The sequence below is a fragment of the Chlamydotis macqueenii genome, chromosome 1 (genome assembly GCF_036417535.1).
Source record: "Chlamydotis macqueenii isolate bChlMac1 chromosome 1, bChlMac1.mat, whole genome shotgun sequence".
Taxonomy (NCBI): Eukaryota; Metazoa; Chordata; class Aves; order Otidiformes; family Otididae; genus Chlamydotis; species Chlamydotis macqueenii.
The window spans coordinates 98,747,143-98,773,818 of record NC_141556.1 but is presented as its reverse complement, the minus strand read 5'-3'; the positions used below and the strand labels follow the sequence as shown (position 1 = coordinate 98,773,818).

The 26,676-nt window shown below is 38.8% G+C and overlaps 1 protein-coding gene across 3 annotated transcripts in view; it reads right to left on the bottom strand.

Moving 5' to 3' along the window:
- The window catches only part of EPHA3 (EPH receptor A3), a 234,182-nt gene that overhangs the window by 156,053 nt on the left and 51,453 nt on the right, over positions 1–26,676 (bottom strand). For 2 of the 3 annotated variants that reach the window (XM_086763042.1, XM_086763049.1), the window contains exon 3: positions 93–753. In XM_086763042.1, coding sequence (XP_086619168.1) covers positions 93–753 — 661 coding nt within the window. Of the gene's footprint in view, positions 1–92; positions 754–11,616; positions 11,710–26,676 lie in introns of those variants that run through there. The other variant, XM_086763056.1, reaches the window with a different exon arrangement.

The window sequence follows — 26,676 nt, the reverse complement described above, 5'->3', positions numbered from 1 at the left end:
GGAGAAAACTAACATGACCCAAGACAAAGAGCAGGGACATAAAGTGAAGCCCCTGTTAGTAATTGAACTATGAACATGGAGGGCATTGTTACCTTGGCACGCAAAGCCTCTTTCTTCATAGCCAGCATTACACAAACACTTCCCTATGGGCACTAGCCATTCTCCTTCTGTACTGCAATACATCTTGGGTGGCTCTTCCTCCTTGGAATGATTGACACAAGAACCTTGCACCTCCACCAGTGACTGGGAGTCCATGGGTACTGTGTCTGGAAACATGGCGAGGTTCTTGACAGTGAAAGGGCACTTTTTGAAGTACACTCGCACCGAGACTAAGGCAACACATGCACCAACATCTTGAAAAGCCAAGTAAAAGCCTTTCCTGCTGACAGGCCCCACCTCGCGGACTTCTGTATTCAGCTTGAGAATTCGGTCCCCAAGATCCATTTGGGTGAAGCTCTCATCAGCTGCAATGGTGTCGATCTTTGTAAACTGATGCTCTCTGAACTTAACCAAATGGTCATCATCAGACTCCATATAATACAGATTGAAGGTCTCTTTGCAAGTGCCCAGAACTAGAGGGATACTGTTACAGTCCCTCAAGGTAAACTTGAGCTCCACGTATATCTTCTGAGCTGAATTGCGTGGAATCCAGTTTGTTCGCAGCCAATTGTTTTGACTGTGATCCATAACATTGCATACTTGATAAGTTCTGATTGGAGTATAATGCTCATCAACACCACTAATCTCTTCCCACTAGGAAAAAAAAAAAAAAAGAAAAAAAGGAAATATTTTAAGGTTAATGATTATACCAATAAAAATCACATTCAGAGACAAAAAGCTGTGAAAAAGCAAAAATCACTTTGCTTGGACATCACTATAAAATAAACAATAAAGTCTGGTTGAACTTGCACTTACTCTTTTCCTGTTAAAACATATAAATATCTTAAATGAGCACAGAATTCATCATTAAGAAGTCAGTTTTTACCAAGTTATTTCAAGGTGGCTACAGCTGTTTTGCATTATTAAAAACTTGTGATTTCTTAAACTACAGCAGTGCGATCCTTTCAATCGTGGTCCCAACATGTCTTTACTAAAACCACACCTCAAACAGAAGAGGGTCGCTAGGACAACACTGTATGTTCACAATTAGGATCAAGTTGTATTTCAAAGATTAAACAAGATTTAAAATCTTACAAACAAAAGCCAATGACTCCCACTGAAATTCCATATAATCATAATAAAATGGTATGGTTTTAAATTTATTCAAAGCATGACAATTGATTTTGCTTGGGATATATGTCCTCTGGAAAAACAGTCAAGCTTAGCCCAGTTTCCAGAGTTATTAAAAATTACCACCAACTTACCATAACTTTCTTGGTTACTTACTTCTTCTGTGAACTATATAGGCTCTGATGTTAAAATGATTTTTGAAGAATACTCATCATTTGTTTTTACATCAGTCATCAGCTGGCAAACTTACTTGACCCAGACACGGAAGGAATGGGTTTCCTATTTGTGAATTTTTCATGCACCAGTCCTACCTGATTTCTGAAGTCACACTTACTGAAAAGGAATATTTACCAATCACAGGAAAAAAGAAAATTCTACAAGGGTACTTAAAGTAAATATTTGCTGTTAGTATTTTACATTACTAAAAAAGTCACTTACACAACTAACTGATGTAAGAGGCACCTTTGTTCACTTTCTCCCTGAGTGGATGACTAGGACCAATTTTTTTTGTTGTGTTTTTAAGATCATCATTCTTCAGCTTTTATCCACACAAAAACTGCAGTTGTTCTATTATTCCGAGTCTTAAAATACAAAACGAAGAGCCTCACTGCTAAAGCACTAGAATTAAAACTCATCACAATGAACAGTACCTGTTACAGAATCACACCACCACTGAAGTTCAAAGAAACCCTTCCCAATCTCCTAGCCCAACCCCCTGCTTAAGCGGGGTCAGCCAGAGCAGGTCGCTCCGGATCCTGTCCAGTCAGGCTTTTGAATATCTCCAAGGATGGAGACTGCACAGCCTCTCTGGGCAGCCTGTGCCAGTGTTTGACTGTACTCAGAGTAAAAAGGCTGATCCTTACGTTTAAATGGAATTTCTTGTATTTCCAATTGTATCCATTGCCTCTTGGCCTTTCACTGGGCACCAGAGAGAAGGGTCCAGCTCCATACTCTCTACACCCTGCCGTCAGGCATTTATACACATTGGTAAGATCCCCCTGAGCCTTACCATCTTCTGTTCTATGCTTCAAAGTTAATTAGACAAACAAAAGAGCGTGATAATGAAGTGCATGCTTACAGACCATACGGTAGCACAGCAGCTACAGAAATCCTTGCTTCGCTGTCACCCACATCGAATCATAGAATGGTTTGGGTTGGAAGGGACCTTCAAAGGTCATCTAGTCCAACCCCCCTGCAAGGAGCAGGGACATCCCCAACTAGATCAGGTTGCTCAGAGCCCCCTCCAACCTGACCTTGAATGTTACCAGGGATGGGGCATCAACCACTTCTCTGGGCAACCTGTTCCAGTGTTCCACCACCCTCATCGTAAAAAAGGTCTTCCTTGTGTCCAATCTGAATCTGCCTCCCTCTATTTTAAAACCATTACCCCTCATCCTATCCACGTACACAGCCTCTACAAAAAAAACACCAGTGCTGCCCCACGCAATCAGACGCAGTGCAGCTGGGGAGCAGCAGAGCTTCAAACAGAGTTGCTGCATGGTACAAAAACTGGGGATGCGAAGTAGACGCAGAATTAAGTATGTTGTGAGAAATCATGGCCACTCTTTGGGGAAAGAGACAAAGGACTTGTACCAGGAAAACATCTTTCCTCAAAAATCAAGTCACATCAATGCTACGTTTAAGACCTCAGTCTAACAATTGTTCATTTTACATAAGCACCTTTTTGCTGAAGGATCTTAGTGTACTGTAAAGCAAATACTGGGAGAGGAAAGCACTATTCCCACTTTACCAACAAAGAAACTAAGGTGGAGAAGTGTTAACTACCTTTACAGTTTCCTCATTTTACAAGATGGGCATCACACACACATATACAAAGAAAGAAAGAGAAGAAAAAAAAAAAACCCAAAGAGTGGCCACATCAGAGTAACATCTGAGAGTTCTCAGTCCCAACCCACTGACTGAAGGAAGTTTTGCTATGACTACGAGCTGCCCTGCACAATGAAATTGTCCACACACCGTTGAAGATGGGATTTTTAAATCATGTTATTAAACCAGGAGATAAAAGCAGTATAAATACTGTTCCTTTAATTGAAACAAAGTTTATTTTAGTTCACTTTACAGATCTGACTATACACAAGTTTTATCTCTTCCTGACTAGTTCAATGGAGCTAAAAACACAGTCCTGGATGCGTCCACAGCAGCTGAAAGGCTTGCAGCAGGCCGTGACATGCCACCTTGCCAAAGAGAGCTAGCAGAACAGGGACCTCCTGCCTCAAAGTCACGACGCCAGAGCTCACGGCCACTTGAGAGCTGGGCACCACGTGGCACCTCATCAAACAAGGACAAGCTCTTGCCTGCCTAAGAAGCAGCTGGACCCTGGGCTCCCAGCCTCTGCCAAGTCCCCAGCAACGAGTGGAGGACGCTCCTCTGATAGATCTCCTTGTACAAGTACAGCCCCTGAGCTAATAATACAATCCTGTTGCAAAAAGCCATTCAGATGCCCTGACTGCCTCCCATGAAGCTGGATGTACCTACTTAAGTACAGGTCTCACCGGGACAAACGAAAATTCAGTTACACAACTGGATGAAACTAGACAAGATTATATAATGAAACACAATTTTACAGATATTTAAAGCAACTCACACTGATTCATAAATGATCTATTTATCTCTTCCATATAATTTCTAATCAGTTCAACATATTTTACATGTCCAGTGGGAGACAGAAACAAAACCAGGAACTTGCAGAATTTAAAACATCTCCACAGCAGATGTTATTTTTCTGAACCAGTCTCATTGCAATTTTTTTTCTCAGAAGTTTCTTATCCAACACGCTCACACAGGCAGTTGAATGTAGATGTATGAATCGCACGATAAAGGTAGCACACCAGTACTGTTATTCACCTAGAAGTTGCAACATGCACTTATCACTTCATTAATTTGTAATGAAGACCAAATTGCTTGGCAACAATTGTAAATTGCCACGTCAGTCCACTTACATGAACAACAAAACTTCAAATCTACCACTTAATGCTGAAGCATTGCCGAGCGGAAGCACCAATCTCACACCTGGTGCTAACTTGACCAAAACACTTTCACTGTTACAAAATTATGAAGATTCCAGCTATTGCTTTAAAGAGTTGACGAGAAATAAGTCATTGAAACTACAGGAAGAGTGTTCTTAACTCTAAATAGATCATCAAGAACATCAAGAAAATTTCCCTTCCATGACTCATGAGTTTTCCTCTTTAATGTCTGTCCTCTTTAATGCTGGTTTAGCACCTCTTGCTCGTTTCCCAGTACCACTCTCATAGGGCCACCCCTCCTTATGATGCACATGAGCTCTGCTGCTTTTAGATCAAAGGATCACACAGCACCCAAACAATACTACGCCGCACACAGTATTTCTTTTCAGCACAAAAAAATAAATCTATTATCATTACATAGAGGATAAAAATGAACATAGCCTGCTCAGTATTACAATATTCAGTGCAATTTTACCTTGTACGGGCATCATTTCTGACCTATATTCCCAAAGAGCTAGCTGAAATAATAGAACTACTAGGTAGGAGTTAAAAAGTAAAGGAAGAATTAGAAACAAAAGATGTCTAAGGTATTTTAAACACATAACAAAAATTCTGACTTGCTGGGGGATGAGGGGATGGGGAAGGGGAAAATCAGCTAAGAGAAAAGTCCAGAGTTACTTTTTAGTAATTGCAGTGAGTCTTTGTGTCCTAGGGCACTGGAAGAACAGAACAGCATTCCCAGTATGCAGGAACCTGGATTGCTGGAGCTAGGACAAGTCAAAAGGCAGGTAGCTATACCAAATAATGGGAGACTGAAAAGTCAAGAAGGCAAAATGGAGGTGAGACAACGCAATGCAAAGAGAATAACTTTACAGATCTATGAGATGTGCTGAAGGAAAAGTTCAGGTGTAAGGCAGATATTTACTCTACACAGGACAACCAGGTGGCAGAAAGGGACACGCTCCTTTTCATCAAGTCCAGGCTGCTGATTTTCCTCTCCTCCCACCTTCAGCTTCCCAGAACTATTCCTATTCCATGGAAAACTAGGGGCCAGGGGGCTAATTTCTATCGAATCAACTCTCCTAAATAGTACATCATACAACCACTAGTATTTCTGCAGGAGCCAGAATGTAAAAGCCAGGGGCAAGAACGCATCCAGCAAGAATGTATGGCCACCAAGCTTAATTCCCATGGAAACTCACCTGGAATAAAAAAAAAAAAAAAAAAAACCGATCTGAGGATAATGTATTTTCCCATGCAAAATTTTATGTTGTTGAGGCTTTCCTAAGAGAAACAGCTTATGTTTTTCATCCTCCAGATAGATGGAAAGGAGAAACCAGACGGCATCAGAAGAACAAGCAGAAAGACGAAGGAAAAGCTGTCACAAGGAGACAGGCAGACTACGCAGTAGTGACAGCAGAGAAATATTGCAGAGAATTTGGGCACAGGTACCTTCCAAAGAGTTAGGAAAGAGCTAAAGCAGGCTACCTGAGCAAGAAAGGAAGGAATTGGCTCAATGCAATATTGAGGAGGAAATACGTTGGTGGCAGTTAGGCTGAGAACTTAATGAAAATTTTTTGAGATGCTGGTAGAAAGACCATATGAAAGATATGTACTTACACCATGTAACTCAGACACAGGTGTGACCCAAACCCAATTTTCACCTCAATTACATGCAATGACTCAGGTAAATCTGGCCCATGGGGTATTACACTTCAAAAGTGTCCCAACAGGCATTTCATTCTTTCAGCACCATGCAGCTACGGAACAAATAGATCTGTATCAGTCCTGGCTATGTTTAGGCTAGAAATTAGTAGCCAGGTTCTAAATAATGGAAGAATCAAGTGATAGGACCATCTTCCAAGCAGTCCAATAGGGATGATAAACACAATTTTTTTTTTTCTTACAAAAGAGATTTATAAAATTGTGTCAGGGATTTTATGACACCCCGACTGGGGAGCTGGAAATCTGAGGCTGAGATATAAGGCCTTGGGTATTGGAGGGAAGGAGCAGAGGTGTGACCATCATTTCTGCATTCACATTATTACACAGTACTTAAGTCATATCACTCTAATGCCTTCAGGCATCTTCAACACTTTTTAAAAATATCCAGAAGTGTACAATAGCACCCCTCCCTCCCCAGCATGTAATTTGGCTTTTTGGAAAATGTTCTTTTGTCTGCTTTTCATTTTTTAAACCTTCCTTAGATACTCATAACAGCAGGAAATAAGAAAGTGCTTTCAGTGGTATAGAAAAGTCTCTGAGATCCCCAGTGAGAGGGTCTAACTCACGTGGTCTGGTCATACTGATATGCTCCATTCACACTGACTGACACAGTTGGGACCAAAAGGATTTTCTTTTCCAGAACAGATCTAGCAGAGTGTGCTAGACTTATGGCTCTGTTTTTTTCCCCATACATTTTATTTACAAAAGGTAATGTACAGAAGTGAATGTAGGCCATTTCCTAGGACATCATGAGTAGTCTCACTATAAAGTTTCCCCTTAATGTGGTAATCTAGGACATGAGTGATCTCCTCAATTCTTTCATCCTTCCTGCAGCATACTTCAGGTTTTGTGGCTTTTTATCCTTCATATATTAAAATAAATAAATAAATAAATAAAAAATCTTAAGTTTACATTAAGAAATGGAAGGCTATTTTATGATTTACAATACAACACAAACAATTGCATGATTAAAAAAAACCCCTATATTTTACCTTTCAGCACCACATTGCTATAAAACTCCCATTAAAAACGGAATTTGATCATTTTTCAAGGCAACTATGGAACGCAGGCAGCTAACTACCTGAGACTCCACTGACAATCTCAGGCAACAGTCTAACAACATTCATTTACAATTTTATTTCCCATTAAGAAAATTGGTATGATGATGTATTTGGTATGATGTGGTATGAGCACCATTTCAGATAACGTCCAACTGTCCTTTAACATAAATCAGTAATTCCGATAGTGGTTGGATGGGGGACATAACTTGCACTACATAATCACTGTGCATGCTAGAATACAGTCTGGGAATACAGTGCTGAGAAATCGGAAGACAAATAGTAACCAAGTGAAATTACTTCGAAACCTTACAAAAACATCTTCATGTGCTAGTATGTCCCACCCTTGCTGAGCAGAGCAGTCAAATCATTGCTTATTTCTAAACTAGTTTTTAAAAATTTATTTTTTTTTGGCCATTGTAATTGCTTTTCACCATCTGTGAGATGTTCACATAAGCCTCTACAGAAATATCATTCAAACTCTACCTGAAAAACACTTTTTGTGCTAATACTGAAAACTGACCCTGCTCTCATCTACTGGCTCTTAGTATTCAGTACAGTTTTTCAGCCAGTAAAAAAAGTCACATTTATTATGCCTTGCTGAGCAATGACAGAAAAGACTGCATTCCCATGTACGCACACTTTCTGCCTTCTGCTATTTATTCAAGCAATTCCCTTCCCAAACAAAAAGATCATTATGATAGGAATCTCACATTTCAGATAGTCAGTGCAGTAACTTTTCAACATTTCACTGACAGAGTACCAACTGGCAAATAATATTTTCTTTTTTATTCCCCCTCCCTTGGTTGCCAGGCAATCACAATAAAAAGAGGTAAACAAACAAGCCACGCCATGAGCAACAGAATTAATGAAGCCTAGTTTCCTACAAATCTGTGTCTCATGCTTCATCTCCAACAAGGACTCTGATGTCTAATAAAAGGTGAGCACAAAAAAATCTCTTCCTCATTGGGAGTATTAATGGCATCTCTGTCTCTCTCCCTCTTCCTCTCCTTCTGTTGCTTATTTTCATAAATCTTGTACAGAATTAAGCATTTGGACACCCCTATTCCTCTATGAAACTGCTAAAATTCACCCCTGAGTTCAAAAACTATTAAGCGGGGTCTTCATTTCCCCTGTATACACACACACACACGTTTATATGCATACATGTCTGTGCAGTTTCCATTTTCTCCAGAGATTGTGGTAAAAAGGCGGCAATGGTTTCCCATACAGGCCAAACGTAGTGTTTAAAACTGCTAAGATTAGTGCAAACACTACAAATTTCTATTAAGGTTTTGTTTTGTTTTTTTTTTTTGGGGGGGGGGGGGGGGGGAGATATTTACAAGCAGAAGATCAAAATGGTCAAAATATTCTATTATCAGCTTAAAGTTAGGCATATGAGGGTTTCATGCAGCACCTGGAAAATGCAGAAATATTCTAAAGCTGAAAAATACACATTCAATTCCTAAAAGCACTGAGGTTACTGATCAGCAGGTATTTGAGATATTACTCTATATTATACTGTTTAGAATTAGTATTTTCCTCAGTGAATAATTTTATATGAAATCAATACATTTTTAACAAAAGTTAAAAAGTTACAGCTGGCAGTTCAGTAGAACTCCTGAGTATGAGCATAAAATAGACATTCCTGGTGAAAAGTTCATCTCATTGGAAATAAGAGATCAACATTTAAAAAAAAAAAAAAAAGGAAGTATTTGACATAACTTTTTTCCAGTTTTTCCAGAATTGTATTTCATTGTGCCAGAAATGTATAAACATTAAGTTAACTTTCTTATTGTGGAAAATGGAAGTGCTACCAAAAAACATTTCTTAACCAAAGAAATTCAGTTCCAATGACATCCTTTGTCGAGTTGATGTAACAACAAATTGTTTTGCACATCTCTTGCTGTAATAGTTAAGCGTCCTTCACAATGCTCTCTGCTATTTATCTGAAGAGTCAGAAATTAATCCTCACTCATATAAAACTTTTATTTACTTTTTGATGTATATCTGACACTTGTGTAAGAATCCTTGATCTTTCTCTCAAGGGACGTCTGCTGTTATCTTTAACAAGAGCATGAGCACAGCCTCAGCTGAAATGTTGAAATAAAACCCCATGTCTTAAGAAAGATGCATTATGATAAGCAAGACTTTCAAAAATTACTAAAAGAAATAATATTGGGCAGAGGGAAACCACAACAAAAAAGACAAACCATCGTCACCACAGACATTTGTATCTTTATAAAAGAACCCCAAAGATCTCCAAGTCATTTTCTAAAAACTCTGTGATTGTCACCTTAATTAAATGAGAATATAATTCATGTTAAGTGTGAAACATCTGACACACTTTATACCATAGCAACATAACAAGCCAAGATTGAAAGCCTCAGACATGGGAATATTCGCCACTTATCTAAATAACATTTGTATTGGGTTTTCTTGTTAAAAAAAGAACTTTGCGTAAGAAAATTCAACCTAAAAAACTTTCAGTATAATAAAAGGGAATTATATCCTAATCAAACATACAGATTTTTTTTTCAGTCTAATACTTTCTTTCTCTATTGCACACTGTCCAGTATTTCAAACATTTCCATTGTCCTGAAGCACATACTTGGGAAACAGGTTGCAGGATTTAAGACAAGATGAATAACTTTGATGCCGCCTTTGTTTTAGTACTTAGATCTTCTGCTGACTTTTTTACTGCAGTGTTAAATATGTCCAAATTCAATCAGTAAGAGAATCAAGCTTTCACATATGTTGAACATGATTCTCATGGATCCTACTCAACTTCATCGCCAAAACACAGAGAAAAGGAACCTTTCCAGTTACTTGAAAGTAAAAATGTATTCAAGGAGAGATTTCTGTAAACAACAGACAAAATCCTGAGGAGGAGTAAGGAAACCAAACAGCCAACAAAAATTAGCACATATTTTAGGACAGCTTGAGACTGAGAATAAAATAATTCAATTCTAAATGCAAAGTGGAACTTTCCTACATACTATATAAAAGTTTAACAAAATAATAACAGGATGCCAGAGCTCTGAAAGCTTGCTTTTAACAAAAATCTTGTAATGACTGTATCATAGAAGAATGCATTCCAGACCGGCTCATCAATATGAAAACATTTTCCTCACAACATTGCCGAAGGCGCTGAAGTAAGGCCCATAAATACCAATCAGCTGAGATCAGAGGACAGAAAATGATCCAGTTTTGGGAGTTTAAGAAATACCAGGGAAATTTTCTTCTACATTTTGCTTTCAAAAGTCAATAAAATTACCTGCTGGTACTGGGTCTCCTCCCAGTTTTTATTTTCAGGTTTTTTTAAGTTGCAAATGAAAGGAGAGGAAGTCACATTGTAAGACTATCATTACCATCACATAAACCCTTGTAAGACACAGACTTTGGTACACTTTCTCCTAATGCTGTTTTACTAGTCTAAGATTTTACATCAACAGTCATAACTGTTAAATGAAGAAGCTCTACTGTGACAGAAAATAAGCATATTAGAGAGAATGTATGCTTAAAAGGAGGATATATTGGTATAAAAGTACACACAACAATATTCAATTTAAGATCCACTCAGTATTACCACTGTGGTGTTCTCCCTCTCTGTTCAGCTAGCCACTCAAGTAGTCACATTTGTGGGAGCAGATGAAACACACCTGAGGGCATATCATTGCATTCAGGAGATTTTTTTCTTAGCCTCAACCTAAAAATTGGGTTTTCTTCATAACTAAGCAAAAAAGTTTTAGAATTACAACCAAGACAAAAATCTTAATTTCTTGTCTGATAAGAGTTCATGTGAAATAAGAGTATTAAGAGTATCCAGAGATTAAATCTGGCCAACAAAAACCGAGATACAGCATTTTGCCATACAATGCATAGCTCCAAATTTACCACAAATTATCCAAAACAATCAGATCTGAAGGAAAAATCTTATCTGACATTTTGCTTGGTTTGGTTTTTCACCTTTTTCTTTCACTATAAGTGAAGCCAAAATAGTGAAATGCAGAAAAGAAAAAAAGTCCTCTTTTTTTTTTTCAATAAATAAATACATAAATAGATAAGGAAAGCGAAGCAAGCCCACCCTTCTCCTCCCCACAAGTACATGCAGTTCCTGGCACATGATCTAACAGTGGATGGAGAGAAACAGTGTCCTGTGATGTGACCAATAAAATGATAGCCTGGTCAGAAAAATAAGACCTTAAAAAAGACTCAAAAATAAAACCAGACATGGAGGAAGGTGGAAAGGATGAGAATCCCCTCCCCTCTACCTGCTACAACTGCATCATGCTCTGCTGCCTACAGCACAATACACATTGCCACAGTGATCTAAATATCTTTCGAAGTAAATAAACCTCATTTCAGTAAGGCATAACAAATATATACAAAATTTAACATAAATCTTGACCCCCTTCCTGTCTCAAAACAAAAACACCCAAAGTGTTGGATGCACTAATGCCTCTTCGTTTTTAAAAGAACTTTCAAATGGGAAGTAAAATAACAAATATTACAACAAATAGGATCTTTTTTTTAAAAAAAAAAAAAAGTGCAACTATCTTATAGGTACTAAGCACATATAAACACACAATATCTGAGAAAGCAAGAGTACACACCTTATTATGTGACTACTGGACTAATAATTAAACCAAATCGCAAAAGATAAACAAAGCCACCTTTTTCCTCCATCTCTAATTGCTAGACAGCTGAGTAGCTCATCATCAAACTAGTAAGGACAGCTGATTCTCACCCTTCTGCACGCAAAAGCCTCTAAATCACACTGAGGTAAAAAGATCACTACAATGAGGAAAACATCTGACTTCCTAACAGACATCTGAATCCAGCATTCAAATGCTCATTCAGAGCTTGGACAAGCAAAACATTTACAGTTTTATTTTTCTCTAGGCTGCCTGTCTCCTTGAGAAACAGCTTTCAATTTTCTTTATCTCACAGGTTAAGTTGATTTCCTGAGAAGTTCTTAACGCAACAATCCCTGTGGTTGAAATCTGCACTGAACTCCCACTTGCATAAAAGCACCTTTCATCCACGAGCATTGTACAAACTAAGTAAGATTCATCCTTTCAGTGCAGCTTTTTCAGAGATGGAAATAAGCAGCTGCTTAGTATAATGGGTACTTCAGCAAGCAGAATTTTGTCCAAGATGGAACTCACCCAAGGCTGTGGACATGGCAATCTGGTGAAAAAAAAAACCTGTCTTCAGTAATTACAACTAGAGATTACTTCACACTTCATGCTAGACCTAACACTTTTCAGCTATATGGCTCGTAACAATAAGCTCCTGGCAATATTTCATAACACCACCAATAAAAAGCATCAGGTCCTCCAGCATTCTTCTCTGCTTCACCTAAAGCACCAGCTCTGGCTGTAGCCAGGCAAGTACTGATGGTGAACCTTTACAAAGAAATGATCGTACCGCAGCCATTCAAGAACGGAAAGAAGCCAGTTCTTCTCCAAACTATTTGCTGGTTAGGTAAATCTGAAGATAACCCCTGTTCCACATTTACAGCTCAGCTTTCTAATACGTAGAATAGGAACAAATTATTAGTGGAGAGATATATTTGTTGCTATTTCAGTTATTACTCAGACTCTAACAAAGAGGTGGTCATGCCTTCATAAAAAAAAAAAAAAAAGACCCAAACCATTAGCAAATGGCTTCAGAAGCAGCCACAAGAAGGAATTTTTCAGCATGAAACCACTACTTATATAGGAAAACACCACCACAATAAAGTTTAAAAACATTTGTGGCACAGGAATACTTGAAAATTCACATTTGAAAAGCCTCTGCTGCTTGTTGCTTTGTATTTGCCAACAAAACACAAACTAAAGTATTTACATCAAAATGCACAAAACAGGTGCATAATATAGCATTTCCTTGGTAGAGTCAGTCGTCCAAAACAACGCATTTTTACACAATGGCATTTCCTACAGAAATCCCAAACCACCCCACGTTCCCCCATTGTCATTAACACAACACTGAATGTACAGTGAAATTCAGCAGTGTTGTGCTGAATGTAACTGTAAAAAGCACCAGCTGGCTGTATTAGAAATGGCATTCTTCCAGGTCTCAAATGTCTTCTTTATATACAATGGAATCCTGCCAGCTGTTTAATATTTAGGGCTAATAAATATAATTGGCAGTACTACTGCACAAGGACAAGTAACACAAATACACATAAAACTCCTTCCCAACAGAAAATCTGATTTGTTCTTAGATCATTAAACCAAAGATGGATGCAGAGTTCTGAGCAAACTTTACGTAGCTTTTTTCTTTAATCCAAACAATATTTGTTTGTTTTCTAAGTGCAAAACTGAACAGAAAAAAATACCAAACATCGTTATGCCAGCTGCTCTGAGACCAATGTAGCCTTAAACCAGTGTCCTCCACAGACCATAAATAAAGATAAATTGCCAAGGACAGTGTGCTGAGGCAGAAAGACAGGACACAGCACAGGTTTCCGAGGTGGGGAGTAGTTCATTATTCATTCCATCAGAAGTGCTGGATCACTCCAGAAAACAGTCAGACAGCACCAGCCAGTCCAGAAGTGATACTCATTCCCACGAGCAATTCTTCTTTGACTCCACAGGACAACTTTATCTCTCCCAAGCAGATGAACTCCATGTTGAGTGGAAGGCGAGTACAAGGCACGTTAGGATGCAAACATGACAGAGTTGCCCTATGGACGTGCTCCAAGACTTGTGCCCCTATTTCCAGCTTTCTGGCAGACTTGATGTTAGCAACGCCACTACATCGTTGCCAAAGTAGCAGTGCAGCAGATTACTGCTGAACGCAGTAGTCTTCCCTCCAACTCCAGAGGGTAGGCAAATCCAAAGAATTGGGTCCCTTTACAGGCAGCTTCACAGACACTGAGAAAAGCTTCAGGACCTGTGGCCTCCAACATGAGAACTGCCTCTAAGATCACAACACGGGATGTAATCCTGCACAGCAGACAGCGAAAGGCAAGTACCATGACTCTTTCCCTTCTGTAAGACCTTGATTCACTTGAAACCTTCCTCAACTCCCTGGCACAACCTAGATGGAGAACTAATCTAGAAATGGGGAAGTTTAATTTGTGTGAGTGGAGCATAGTTAATGCTTCATAACTTCATATGAGAGAACAATTTAATTTGAAAACTCAAACAACTTTCATGACAGATGGAGCCCATAGTCAATTCCATAAAAAGGCTGCTTAGTGTAATTACCATCATTTAGAGGTATTTGGGTTGGTTTTTTTTTTCACTTAGATCACATGACAATGCTCTTTTTCGATGTTCTTCAGCTAAGCACAATTCCACACTCCCACATCTCCACACTCCCATCTTCAGCATCATTTCCTAAAAACAACTTGAAGAATCATTCTTTTCATTCCTCATTTCACACTTTCATTGAAAAAATGCATTCTTCAGTATAGTTATTTAAACTACAAAGTTCACTATCATGACTACCAGCAAAGAAAATGTTAAACAGTCATACACTAATTTTAGTCTTTAACTGCCAATTCTTCAGCCTCAGCTTCAACGCAGTGGATGCAAGCAGCTATGGCGTCCCGTTGCCCAGATGCTCCCTTTCATACAGATCTTCATCCAGCATCCAGACTTCTCTCTCCTACATCCCCGCCACATGTTTCAGCTGAGGCAATGACCACAGCAGACCGCTGCCTCCCTTACCTTGGCTGTACACTAAGAACTTTCCCTTTCAATCTCTTTATTCAGGCACTGAGGAAGGCTTGTACTCAGAACCAGCGTCCCTGCCCATGCCGAATGGCTTTCACCATTCCTATAAGGCTTTCACCTTCCTGTATGTCATCAATAAACCCCAACATTTTTTCTCCCAAGGTTGCCTTTTTATTCCTGTAGAAGGCAACATACCCACTCTTTTCTTAGAAACAACATCTGAAATCCTGTCTCTGGCATCATACCGTCCCTTTAACATAGACAAGCCAGAAATAGCTATGAAATGTACCTGAAAAACATAATATTGCTTCCTCCAATCCCTTGCTTGGGAAGTACTGCAAAACGGCAATAACTAAAAATAGTACAGGTATTACTTTTTAAATCTATCATATAGGGCCTGAAAATCAAGCATATGTTGAAACCAAAGACTCATTATGCTTAAAAGGCTAAGTTAAAAATACCTCTAAAAAGGTTATTATTCTTTTGTCAACTGCTGGGTCAAAAGAGTAATGATAATTATTATGTTTTTACTGTAACTCTATGGAAATTAATTTTCTCACCATGCAATTAGGAAAAGTTAGTTCTATGCACATATTTCCATAGTTATTTTAATTGAAAAAATGTTTAATACAGGAACTCATAGGTTGATATTTCATATTTTCTAAAGATAAATTTGCTTCAGTTCAGCAAGAAGAAAGTAATTAGACTGGGAATTCTGGAGATAGTCCAGATATCTTCTCAGTCTCTGGCTAAGATGCTCTTAATTTCTCAAGGCTCTAAAACATTATTAAACAATTACTTTTCATATGTCAAGCTAGAGATGAAAGAGGAACTCACGTCTAATTTAATATGAGATAAATAAATAGAAGTAACTCAACCAGGACTTTAACCAAAGACTCTTGAGGAGCACCAGCATTAGTTAAATCTTCACTGTTCTATACTGTAGCAGTAAGTTGAAGATGCATCATTTTCTAAAAACACTCTTCATTATTTGACAAACTGTACACATCGGGAACTGCAAAAAAAGTAAGCATGACACAGAAATACATAGTTTTACTTGTAGGGGAAATGAAAAAAAAAAAAAACCAACAAACCCAAACCACTGCCACTGGGCAGCTTTTAGGTTCATCAGTTTCAGTCTTCTGGGTAAACAGAAGCTCATTAGATAAAATAGCTCACAAACACAAAAAAAACCCCAAACCCTCAGAAAAAAAATCTGTTGTTCACATCATATTACCTGCATCTTGAACAGCATCTTTGCTGTAGACCTAGGTCACAAGTCATTCATTGCAAGCCCAAGGAGGAGTCAAACGTCTCCTGGGAATAGGATGCATGCAATACTAAAAGAATTGTCATACTCAGAGAAGCCTAAAAGACCCTCAAATTCAAATCTCATTATATAGGTATATTTGTATACTTACTATATGGGAGGCTGACATTAGCAGCAACACAACGTCTTGACCTATAATCCTGCTAACAAAATTCCTCCCAAAAGACCTTGTAAGTAAGTATGAGGCTTGTATTTCATTTTCTAGCTTACTACGGTACAATGGAGCACGATGTGCTTCAAGAGACATGCTACAGTAATTATTATCATTACTATCAATATCGTGCTGCAGAGATTAAATACGGTTCAGAGAATTACTTTAAAGCTAAACAGTGCTCATGAGCTGTAATGCCGAAAATATTTCTATAGCTTACTTTTATTTACTCAAGCTTCATTTCTTTGTCACAACTAGTTTGGACATAAACATACTCAATAGTATAGTATTACAGGTTTTGTATTCAAACACTCAAAATTGCCTCACTTCTAGGACCTGCGCTTCAAAAAAAAAAAGTTAACCTTGCACTGCTCTCACTAAGATACTGATTACCTACTGTGAAAAGCTCAAAATGAAAACAACTGCACAGGAGAGAAGGTTTTTTCCCACAAACAACAGCACTAAACAAATTAAAACCTGCTGGGAATGCCTATCAATACATGTGAGTGTGCTTGACTCAGTTTTCTGCATTTGTGACTGCGTTGTGGGGGCGGGGGGGCGAGGGGAAATCAGACAAGGATTTCACTGTTTTATTTATTTTGCTGAATTTTGGCTCCAGAGGTTAAAGTTTATGAGGAACCAGAATACAATGAGACCCTCTATTTGCCAACAAGGTAGCCCTGTGGTAGTAACCATATGGTCTTCCATATTGTCCTGACAATGATCTCAACAGTAAAGGATGAATCACAACACAAAGGACCAGAGACAAGCTAACCTTCACACGATCTCGTTCCCCTGGGCTTTTCCTGCCCAAAGGTCAGGAACTGTGTCCAATTATTTATGCTTCTAATAAAGAAGACTCAATCCGAGGACTCTGAGATAAGACCATCACAGACTTTCTATGTGAGTTAAGTCTTTGAAGTCCCATAAAACAGAAGATAAAAATTACATTTTAATATACTTGGTTAAGAAAGCTCCCATATGTAGGCAACTGTTTGTCTGATCTTCAGCCTCAGTCACTTGCTCCCCAGTGTCCACGTAAACATGCTGTGAGAACAAAATCCAAAGTTCACATGTTCCTACTGGAGAACTTGAGCTGTCAAGAATCCTCACCATTGCTGGAATCGGAACTTTCCCCTACGAGACGGATGGGACCTAGTGAGAAACTCATCACATGAAAACACTCGGAATGTGCTTCAAGCCACAGGAAACAGGAAAAATTCAGTATCGCTACTGATTTATAATCCATGAAATACAGCTAGTAATACAGATTTACTGATACGCAAAACAGTTCAAAAGTGCATTTCGTAGTTGTTTCACATTCACATGTCCCAGAGCCAACATCCTAACCGGCAATGTTTTGGGAAATGAGAACCACAGCTTGAAACCCATATGCCACTTACAGCTTACAACAGCAGAAAGTGAGATGGAGAACGTAGGAAGCTGATAACCATAATACATAAAATTCTGTTTTTGAAATAATAATTAACAAAATTATTACTGATGAACCTCTGTGGTACAATATTAAAAACCAGAGGAGTCAGGCAAAAAAAAAAAAAAGTGTCAAATATACACATTATCTTTGATAGCACCAAAACCCGTATTTCATATACCAAAATTTCAAGTGGCAAGACTAACAGTTCTATCACAAAAACAGTAATTTATCTCCCAAATCAGCCCAAAAATACAAATTTATTTGTCTCCATTTCATTCTGGCAGGAATTAAAAAAAAAAAAATATTAAAAAAAAAAGGCTAATATAAATAAACTAGTTTAGTTTTATAACTAAAAAAAAAAAAAAGTATCTTCAAATTCATGGAAGTATTTTATGCAAGCAAGGCTAAATACACAATTTATGCCCAGCAGTTTTATAATTTATGCATTAAACATTTTGGAACATTGTGGTCTGCAATATTATCTCTCACTAGATGAAAAAAATGTGTTTACTGTAATTACACTGCACCTATTTTTCTCCATAAACAAGAATACTTCTAACAGGAAAATCATTCTGTTGCTATTACTGATAAATTAGCAATTATTTACTTAAATTTACTATTTAAAAATATTATTAAAATACTGATAAATCATGCTTCACAAGCCTAAATATAATTTATCCAGATTTAAGACTTCATTTATCCAGATTTAGCACCTCATTCACTATACTCAGAGGTTTTGGAAAGAAAATAATGAAATATTATTTACATGTCTACTCCCACAACAGTCTTAGAAGACATTGCTTAGACTTAGAAATATTGCTAAATGTATTTGTGTGGGCAGAGCCCGAGTAGCTAAAAACAATACTTTTTTTTAATTACTTTTTAAATAATGAGGCACCATTTTTCATATAAAGGACATACTATATACCCACATATAACCTATTTTGTACTGCAATTTCTCATTTAATGAAAGCATTTTTCAACTCTATGAAAACTCAGGTTCCCACAAAAAATGCTGGACTGACAAGAAAAAGACAAAAGCCTTCCGCTTTGAAAAAGAGTGACAAGCAAGTAAAAGCACAACTGAGTTATGATTTATTCCTCCTTTCATGTATGCAGGTTCTTGAATTCAAGTATAAAACTCTAATTTTGTTCTTGAGGGTTTTTTTTTTTTTTATTTTATTTTTGCACTAGCAAGCAGACAGTACTTGGAAGAAGCTGAAACTTATCTTTGTTTACTCTTGCTGCTGCTGTTCAGGGGTTACATATAGGGTTTAGGAAAGGTTTTGCTTTGTCTCCTAGAGGTGTAGGGGGGACAAACAAGAAAAGCAAGCAAAACAGTTTTCTAGGTAGATGTTTGACCAAGTTTTTGTAATCTTACCAAAGAAACAGAAACATCAGCACACAACGTATGTGATTAATCACACAGAAAGTCTCCTCGTGAGCCTCCCACAGCTGAAATTTGTTCACAGAAAACATTCAGATGATACTTATGAATTATCCCAGTTTGAACAAACTTTTTTTTACAGAAGAAACCTAAATGCACAGAACAAATTATTTATTGTTTGTACTGCTCTACCTCAAAATGAAAGGATATTTTTTCCGAGCAGAAAGGAAACTAAAATACAGAATTTATGGAAATATAAAAAAAAAAAAAAAAGAAAAAAAAAGGTAAAAGAAAAGTATCAGAAACCTAGGTGGGAGAGAAGTGGGGACAAAAGGATGCCCAGACTTATAGGAGTAGGCCACAGACCGAAGGACAGTAAGTGACAAGAAATGAGGAAAGAAGAATCCTGCTGCAATCAGGAATGGGAAAACAATAAACGATGATATACAATCCAGTGCAAAAGTAGGTATGATTCAGGAACGATTGTGGACAAAGGAGTAGAGAAAAGAAAGCTGTAATTGAATCAAGTGAGAGACTTTGACACAAACAAAGAATGAAAGTTGGCGAAAAAAGCCAGCACTGTGAACATAAAGGTGGTAGTTTGTACAAGCACTACTTCCAGCCACTTGGAAGTGTGGCGAAGAAGCAAGGAGACAAAGATTTGGATCAGCAAGTAGATCTAAGGAAGGCTAGAGAGAGAAAGAGAGGAGCAAATTCATGCAGCTTTCCAAAAGCTAGGAAGGCAACTCCTAATTAAATCAGAAGGCTGTGAAGGTGACTGAATATGGAGGCAATACACTCATTCATGTTCTTCGGAGCCAACCTGGAGTATGACTACAGACAACTGGATACCTCCACACGCAGAGCATGGCAATTTAGATACGAGTGACAATTTTGCAACATTCAAGATGGGATGTTTTGGACATCAGCTTGTTTTTTTTTCAAGACAACACACCAAAACCAGACCAAAGGCAGGGGAAAAAAAAAAAATAACCCCTAAAAATAAAGCCACAAGAGTGGCTACTATGATCAATGTAGCCCAGGCATCAATAATATGTCCAATTCTCTTCAAAATCTTCATCGATGATCTGGATGATGGAGCCGAGTGTACCCTCTGCACATCTGCTGGTGACACAGAACTGGGAGGAATGGCTGATATGCCAGAGGGTCATGCTGCCTTTCAGGGGGACCTTAACAGGCTGGAGAAATGGGCTGACAGGAACCTCATGAACGGTTCCTGAACCTCATGAATGGTTCCATGAACCTCATGGACTTTCACAAAGGGAAGTGTAAATTCCTGCACCTGAGAAGGAACAACATACTCTGAACTTTTACCTAGCAAAATTGAATTCCCTTGCCCTTAAGAACATCATCAGTTCACCAAAACAAACATAAGCAGCTAACTTTGGTAAAAAGACACCTAGATCCACAAACTTCCTTTCTAGATTACTTCCCTTTCCATACCGATACCACTCTATACACAGCAGCAAAGAGTTTTGTCGTAGTTCAGCCCTGATCGGGACCAGACCACGCAGTCTCTCTCTCTCACTCCCCCCACCCTTTGAGAGAATAGGGAGAAATAATACAAGAAAAAAGGCTCAAGGTTTGAGATAAGGACAGGGAGAAAATCCTTAAAGTTACCGTTACAGGCAAAACAGACTCGACTTGGGGAAAACTATTCATTTATTACTAAAACTAGCAGGATAACGAGACAGAGAACAAGTTAACCTCCCCCTCCACCCCTCCCTCTTCCCGAGCTTAACATTATCTCTACTGCCTTCCCCCCCGCCCAGCGGCACAGGGGGGAAGAGGGAATGAGGGTTGCGGTCAGTTCCTTATGCAATGTTTTACGCTGCTGCTTCATCGTCGGGGGAAGAACTCCTCATATTCCTCCCCTGCTCCATTGTGGGGTCCCACCCATACGACACAGTCCTTCCTGAAACTGCTTCGGCATGGGTCATCTCTTCCACAGGGTGCAGTCCCTCCAGAACAGCTGCCTCAGCACGGGCCCTCCACGGGCCACAGCCACCTTCAGGCATCCACCTGCCCCAGTGTGGGGTCCTTCATGGGCTCCAGGTGGATCTCTGCTCCTCCGTGGACCTCCATGGGCTGCTGGGGGACAACCTGCTCCACCATGGTCATCACCACAGGCTGCAGGGGAATCTTGGCCAGGAGCTGCATTACTCCTCCTCCTCCTTCTTCACAGACCTTGGCATCTGCAGCTGTTCCTCTCACAAGAAAAGTTCTTCACAACAGGCTGGCAGACACCTCTCAGAATCTCTTCACATCATCCATCTCATCTCCTCTCCACTTCTTGCAGCCGGGCCGGGCCGAGTCAGGCCCAGTCGGCCGCCTGGCGAGAGGCCAGAGGGTGAGGCCTGCAAGGCCCATGAGGCCTGCGCCTCCCCCTCTGCGCCTCTGCCCCCGCTCAGCTTCTTCACATCTTTTTTTTTTTTTTTCTTCTCCTTTCTGTTTTCCCCTTCTTAAATACGTTATCGCAGAGGCGTTATCACGAAACATTCTGCTACCAACTGGCTTGGCCTTGGCCAGCAGTGGGTCCGCCCTAGGCCCAGCTGAGTCCACTGAACAAAGGGGAGCAACTTCTAGCAGTTTCCTGCAGAAGCTACCACCTTAGGCCCCCCCCTCACTAAACAAAACCACAAAAGTGTATAACAGATCCAGCACTGTTGGTTTCCTGCATAATTTACAGAGCAACCTCATTTGGATTCTCAGAAAAACATCCTGTGTCTGGCACAAACCATGTGACTGTGCAAGTTGATCCTTCAGACCCAATGAACAGCATTTTCTACTCCACAAGTCTATACCCTAAAGGCCCCATCCCCTTCATCAGCAGGGAAGGTATTCTCAGTTCATAGCAGGAACACGACAATCTGTTAACTCCTTCCAGGCTATACTTGGCAGTCATTTATTTAAACAGTGCTAATATTCAGTCATGACAGCAATTTTGGGATGACTGCACATCTGCCATCCAAGTAGGGAAGAATGAAACGATATTGCATTTAACAACTTCCCTTTCATGACTCTAAAGAACAGCAAGCATGTCCAGCTGTTCTCCTAATTAAGACAATTTGGTCTTTAACAGATTTCTGTGGTCATAGGTATATATAGGGTAACTGAGACATGTAAGAAAGGGTTTTTCAAAAAAGACAAGATCAAGTATCTTTTACAAATAGAAAGAAACATTCTCTGCATAACACCAGAGATAAAAACCCAAATAACTTTTGGGGGTGGCCAAACTTATGTCATCAATAGTATACACAGCCACCTGCTTTGACGGAGAAAAGTGTAACACAGAGAGAGCCCTGCAATGATGGGCAGACTTCCGCTCCTTCTCGGATGACATAGCTGAGGTCAGTATTTGGGAAATACTTAAATATGCTGTTTTGTTTTAAACTGGAGGAAGACAAAGATGATAACCATATCAGTGTGAACGAATTCCCCTCACTAAAACAGAGGTGTGTTAAATGTGACAAGTTGAAAAGGAGACAAAATATATGAATGATGGACACCTAAGACATGCAGACACATGCTCCATCATCACATGCTTCATTCCAAAAAGTTTGGCTGGTTGTCTCACAGAGAGCATGTGAAATGAAAAGCAATACTCAGCAAATCTCAGCCCTGCAGAATAACCATCCAGCAAGCAAGTAATTTCAAAAATTGTAAGGACATAGATGATATTCCTTACAATGAAGACTAACCCTCATCACCTGTGGCACATGTATCTGTGGAGGGCTATGGTACACACCTGTGCTGAAACGACCCTTTGCATCAAATCTTAGAATGGAACACTGCACACTATACAGCTATATGAGAAAAGGTCTTCCTGAGTTATTGCAATACTGAAAATGTGTAATGAGAGAAAAGTAGTTTGAATTACCTACCTCACGCCAAGCTTGGGAGAAAGCACAGTACAAAACCAGCAGCTAAAAGCTCTAGCAGGAAAGCAGCCTCTGCCACTTTTGTTCAGGCTGTCCTGTCACTATAAAAAGCCCCTTTTTTCCTCTATCACTACTGAACCATTTGGCGGTCACTTTCGCTTTATTGCAGGTCTTCTGGAAGAGAGGCAGATCAAGAAGAGATTCGAAGATTTCTTCCATTTTAGACAGATGCAGTACATTATTTTTAGGTACTCCAACAACATTTCTTTTGGCATATAAGACCCGCTCCTCTGCTTTACATCTTTTAACAATCAGAATAACAATCAACCAAATCTACTACAGTGAACAATGTAAATACCCTAGCACAGAACTATGCTAGTTAAAAATTAATTTCTAAATTTTCAAAACAATCTTATTCTTTATGTTGATGAATTAAAATACATACTTGTATAAAAGCAATCTGTCAATCTAAGATTCATGTTAGCATTCCTGTTTTATAATCATAAAATATAGCACTAACTTAAAATTTAATATTTATCTGGAATTAAAATTATTTTACAAAGCACTAAATGCCAAAGAAAATGAGATTTGCACAAGAAAGAATAGACAGATTGGTTGTGGAAAAAGGAAGAAGTCTAAGAAGTACCTACCCTACAAAGTAGGTCACTTAAAGAAAAAAAAAAAGAAACTTAAATGTTCCTGACAGCAAGATAATGGTACTTTTTTGTAGGATATAAGTTCAGGGAAAAGTATTTTTACTGCTACGTTTATTACTTGAAAAGTGGTTGTACTAAGAAGGAACAATCCCATTGTGCAAGGTGTAACAGGAATATGTAAGAATGACTCATCTCTGCCCAGAAGAAGCTTTCAATCTGAATGGTAGATGCTATTTTATAGTATAGATTTGACAGAGTCCCACGCCTTGTTACAGTGAATTATCACAGCAAGAGGAATACAACACATCCCAAAACAGAAGTTCAAGTTTTAAGTGACCTAGTTTAAAGTAACTGTAATGTCCTGGTTTTAAATAACCACAAATCAGAATGCTTAAGAGAATGTTTCTGTAACAGTTGAATGCAAATGCTTGTACATACAAATGGACAGAGTCAGTTTTTATGCCGCTATTTTCTGAAAACTTAGACCTTAGCTAAGAAGAAGTAACTGGACGAAGTTTGGCTAAAACCATCTTTCTGTTTGTGCTACCAGGACTCACCAACCAATACTCAGCCAACAGAAAATACATGTTGTAAATAAATCCTAGAAATTAGGTCATAGTGCAATTTTTCACTTGACTAGTTTATCGATAGAAACAAAAACCTGATCCTATTTGGGGGCAATCAAAACTATACAGGGATTCCAGGCACTAGCTTTGACTGAAATAGTGGAGAAAAGTTGAAAAAAAAAAAAAATGTCAAAAGAACATTTTGTGAAAAGCATTGTTTGCTTTAATTGTTTTGTTTTGTTTTAAAATTACATTCCCAAAAATGTTTGGTGTTTTTTGTCTTAACCTGTTAAGGAAAATATTAACCATGGCACAATGTTAAACATGTATAGAAAAAAAACTGAGCTCCATGAAACTATACCAGTTTAAGTTAACTTGTACATTTTTTTGGTCTTACTTTGGCCAGAAAGTTTCAAGCAAACAATCCAAAATCTTACTATTTTTCTTTGGGAGTAAACTACATTATTCAGCACTCATGTTAAAAATGAAAAAAATGTATTGAACTTTCTGAAAGTCAGTAACTTCTGAGCACAGTATATCGTAACATAATGTGGGAAATAACATAGGAAATATTTTCTTTGCCTAACAAATTCATATCAGACCAATCTTTTGCTATTCCCTTTGTTTTCCAATGAAGAAGAACTGGTTTCCTTAGCAGTAACTTGGAACTCTGTAGTTTTATCTTTGCTTTGTTTCTCCTCAGTTGCTCTTTCTCTTTTTAAGGAGAGGAGTGTGGGACAACCACAATCCAGCAGCCTTCGAGTGACATGAAACATTTGCCTGTTCCCTCAGACAGCAAAGCCCCTTTAAGTACACTTTGCATAAACAGACCTCTAACAGCCTTGCAATTATCAGTAATTTGAATCAAGCGACCAAAGCAAAGGTTAACTTGGAGTAAAAGAAAGCATGGCAACTAATTAATATGTCAAAGTAGCACTCTCTCTTCTCCAAGAGTTAATGAAGCTTATGAAGGACACATGTGTGCCTTTTGCCATCCAGGCCTGCCTGTGCAGCATGGGGCCGCTGAGTTCGGTCAAACTGCACGGTATCCACCAGGCTGCCCCTGCCATTATCCTCTCCTCCCCAGCACCCCACCACAAACCCACCCGGTTAGGCAGCCAGTAATGGCTGAGTATGGCTACCCCCAAAATGGGCTCCCGACACAGCAATGAACAGCAGGGATACAGGATGTATGACAAAGCTTTGCTGTTTAAGCCCATATTAATAAACATCACAGAAAAAAAAAAATCAAAGCCCAAAACAAAACAAAAAACCAAACCCCAAAATACCTCACTATGAAAAATACCCCCACACACCACCATCCTCAGTGTCTGCGCGGCTGTTAGCATGTACAATAAGATGCTAATAACAGAATCATAGAATGGTTAGGGTTGGAAGGGACCTTCAAAGGTCATCTAGTCCAACCCCCCTGCAAGGAGCAGGGACATCTCCAACCAGATCAGGTTGCTCAGAGCCGCCTCCAACCTGGCCTTGAATGTTTCCCGGGATGGGGCTTCCACCACCTCTCTGGGAAACCTGTGCCAGTGTTCCACCACCCTCAGTGTAAAACATTTTTTCCTAGTATCTCATCTAAATCTACCTCCCTCTATTTTAAAACCATTACCCTTTGTCCCGTCACAACAGGCCCTACTGAAGAGTTCTTCCCTGTCTTTCCTACAGGCCCCCTTTAGGTATCAAGCTATTACCACACTTAGTCCACTGACTGACCGTGACAGCTTCAGACACTAACACTAAAATAGGTCTATCTACTACAAAGAAAACCTTTTCACATTGGGAGTTGGACTAGATGACCTTTAAAGGTCCCTTCCAATCCTAACAGTTCCATGATTCTACTCCTCAAAGAAGTTTCCTATTTACACTACACCACACTTCCATCTGGAAAGAACCAGCACACAGTCCCATCCCGTCACCTCGGAGAAGTTATCCTTCTCATTTTGTTTTTCAGTAAATGAGTACACTGTAAAATAAAAAAAAAAAAAAAAACCCTATTTAGTAACTTCAAATTACATGACAATCTATACCAAAGTATTTGCCCACACCAAAACAAAACCCATGTGAAGTACTGTATATAGATGTGATTCAGGAAAAGTAATTTTACAGGTAAAGAGTAAATTACTCCTCTTTCTATGACTGTATAAAAATCCAGCCAGTTTCAGGACCATTGAATAGTCTTTGAAGGCTACATTATTTACTTAAATAAATCTGTTAATCTCCCCATTTTCATTACACTGAAAATTCTGTAATTTTTTTGAAATGGCTGCAAAAGAGAAATATCAGCTTCCCTGAACTCAGGGTTCAGTCTTTTTCTCCAGAAAGCAAATTAGGCCTATAAAGCCCTAAACTATCAAGTCCTTGCAGTATCAGTCCTTCCACACACACACACAAAAAAACATCCTCAAGAATTAAACATCAATTATGGTAAGCTCAAAAAATACACAAAAAAAAAAATCCTAAACAAATGTTCTGTCTCTTCCTACTCAGCAGGAAGGCACTTACTTCTTTCCCTCAGAAAACAGCATTCTTCTTGATTAGTTCAC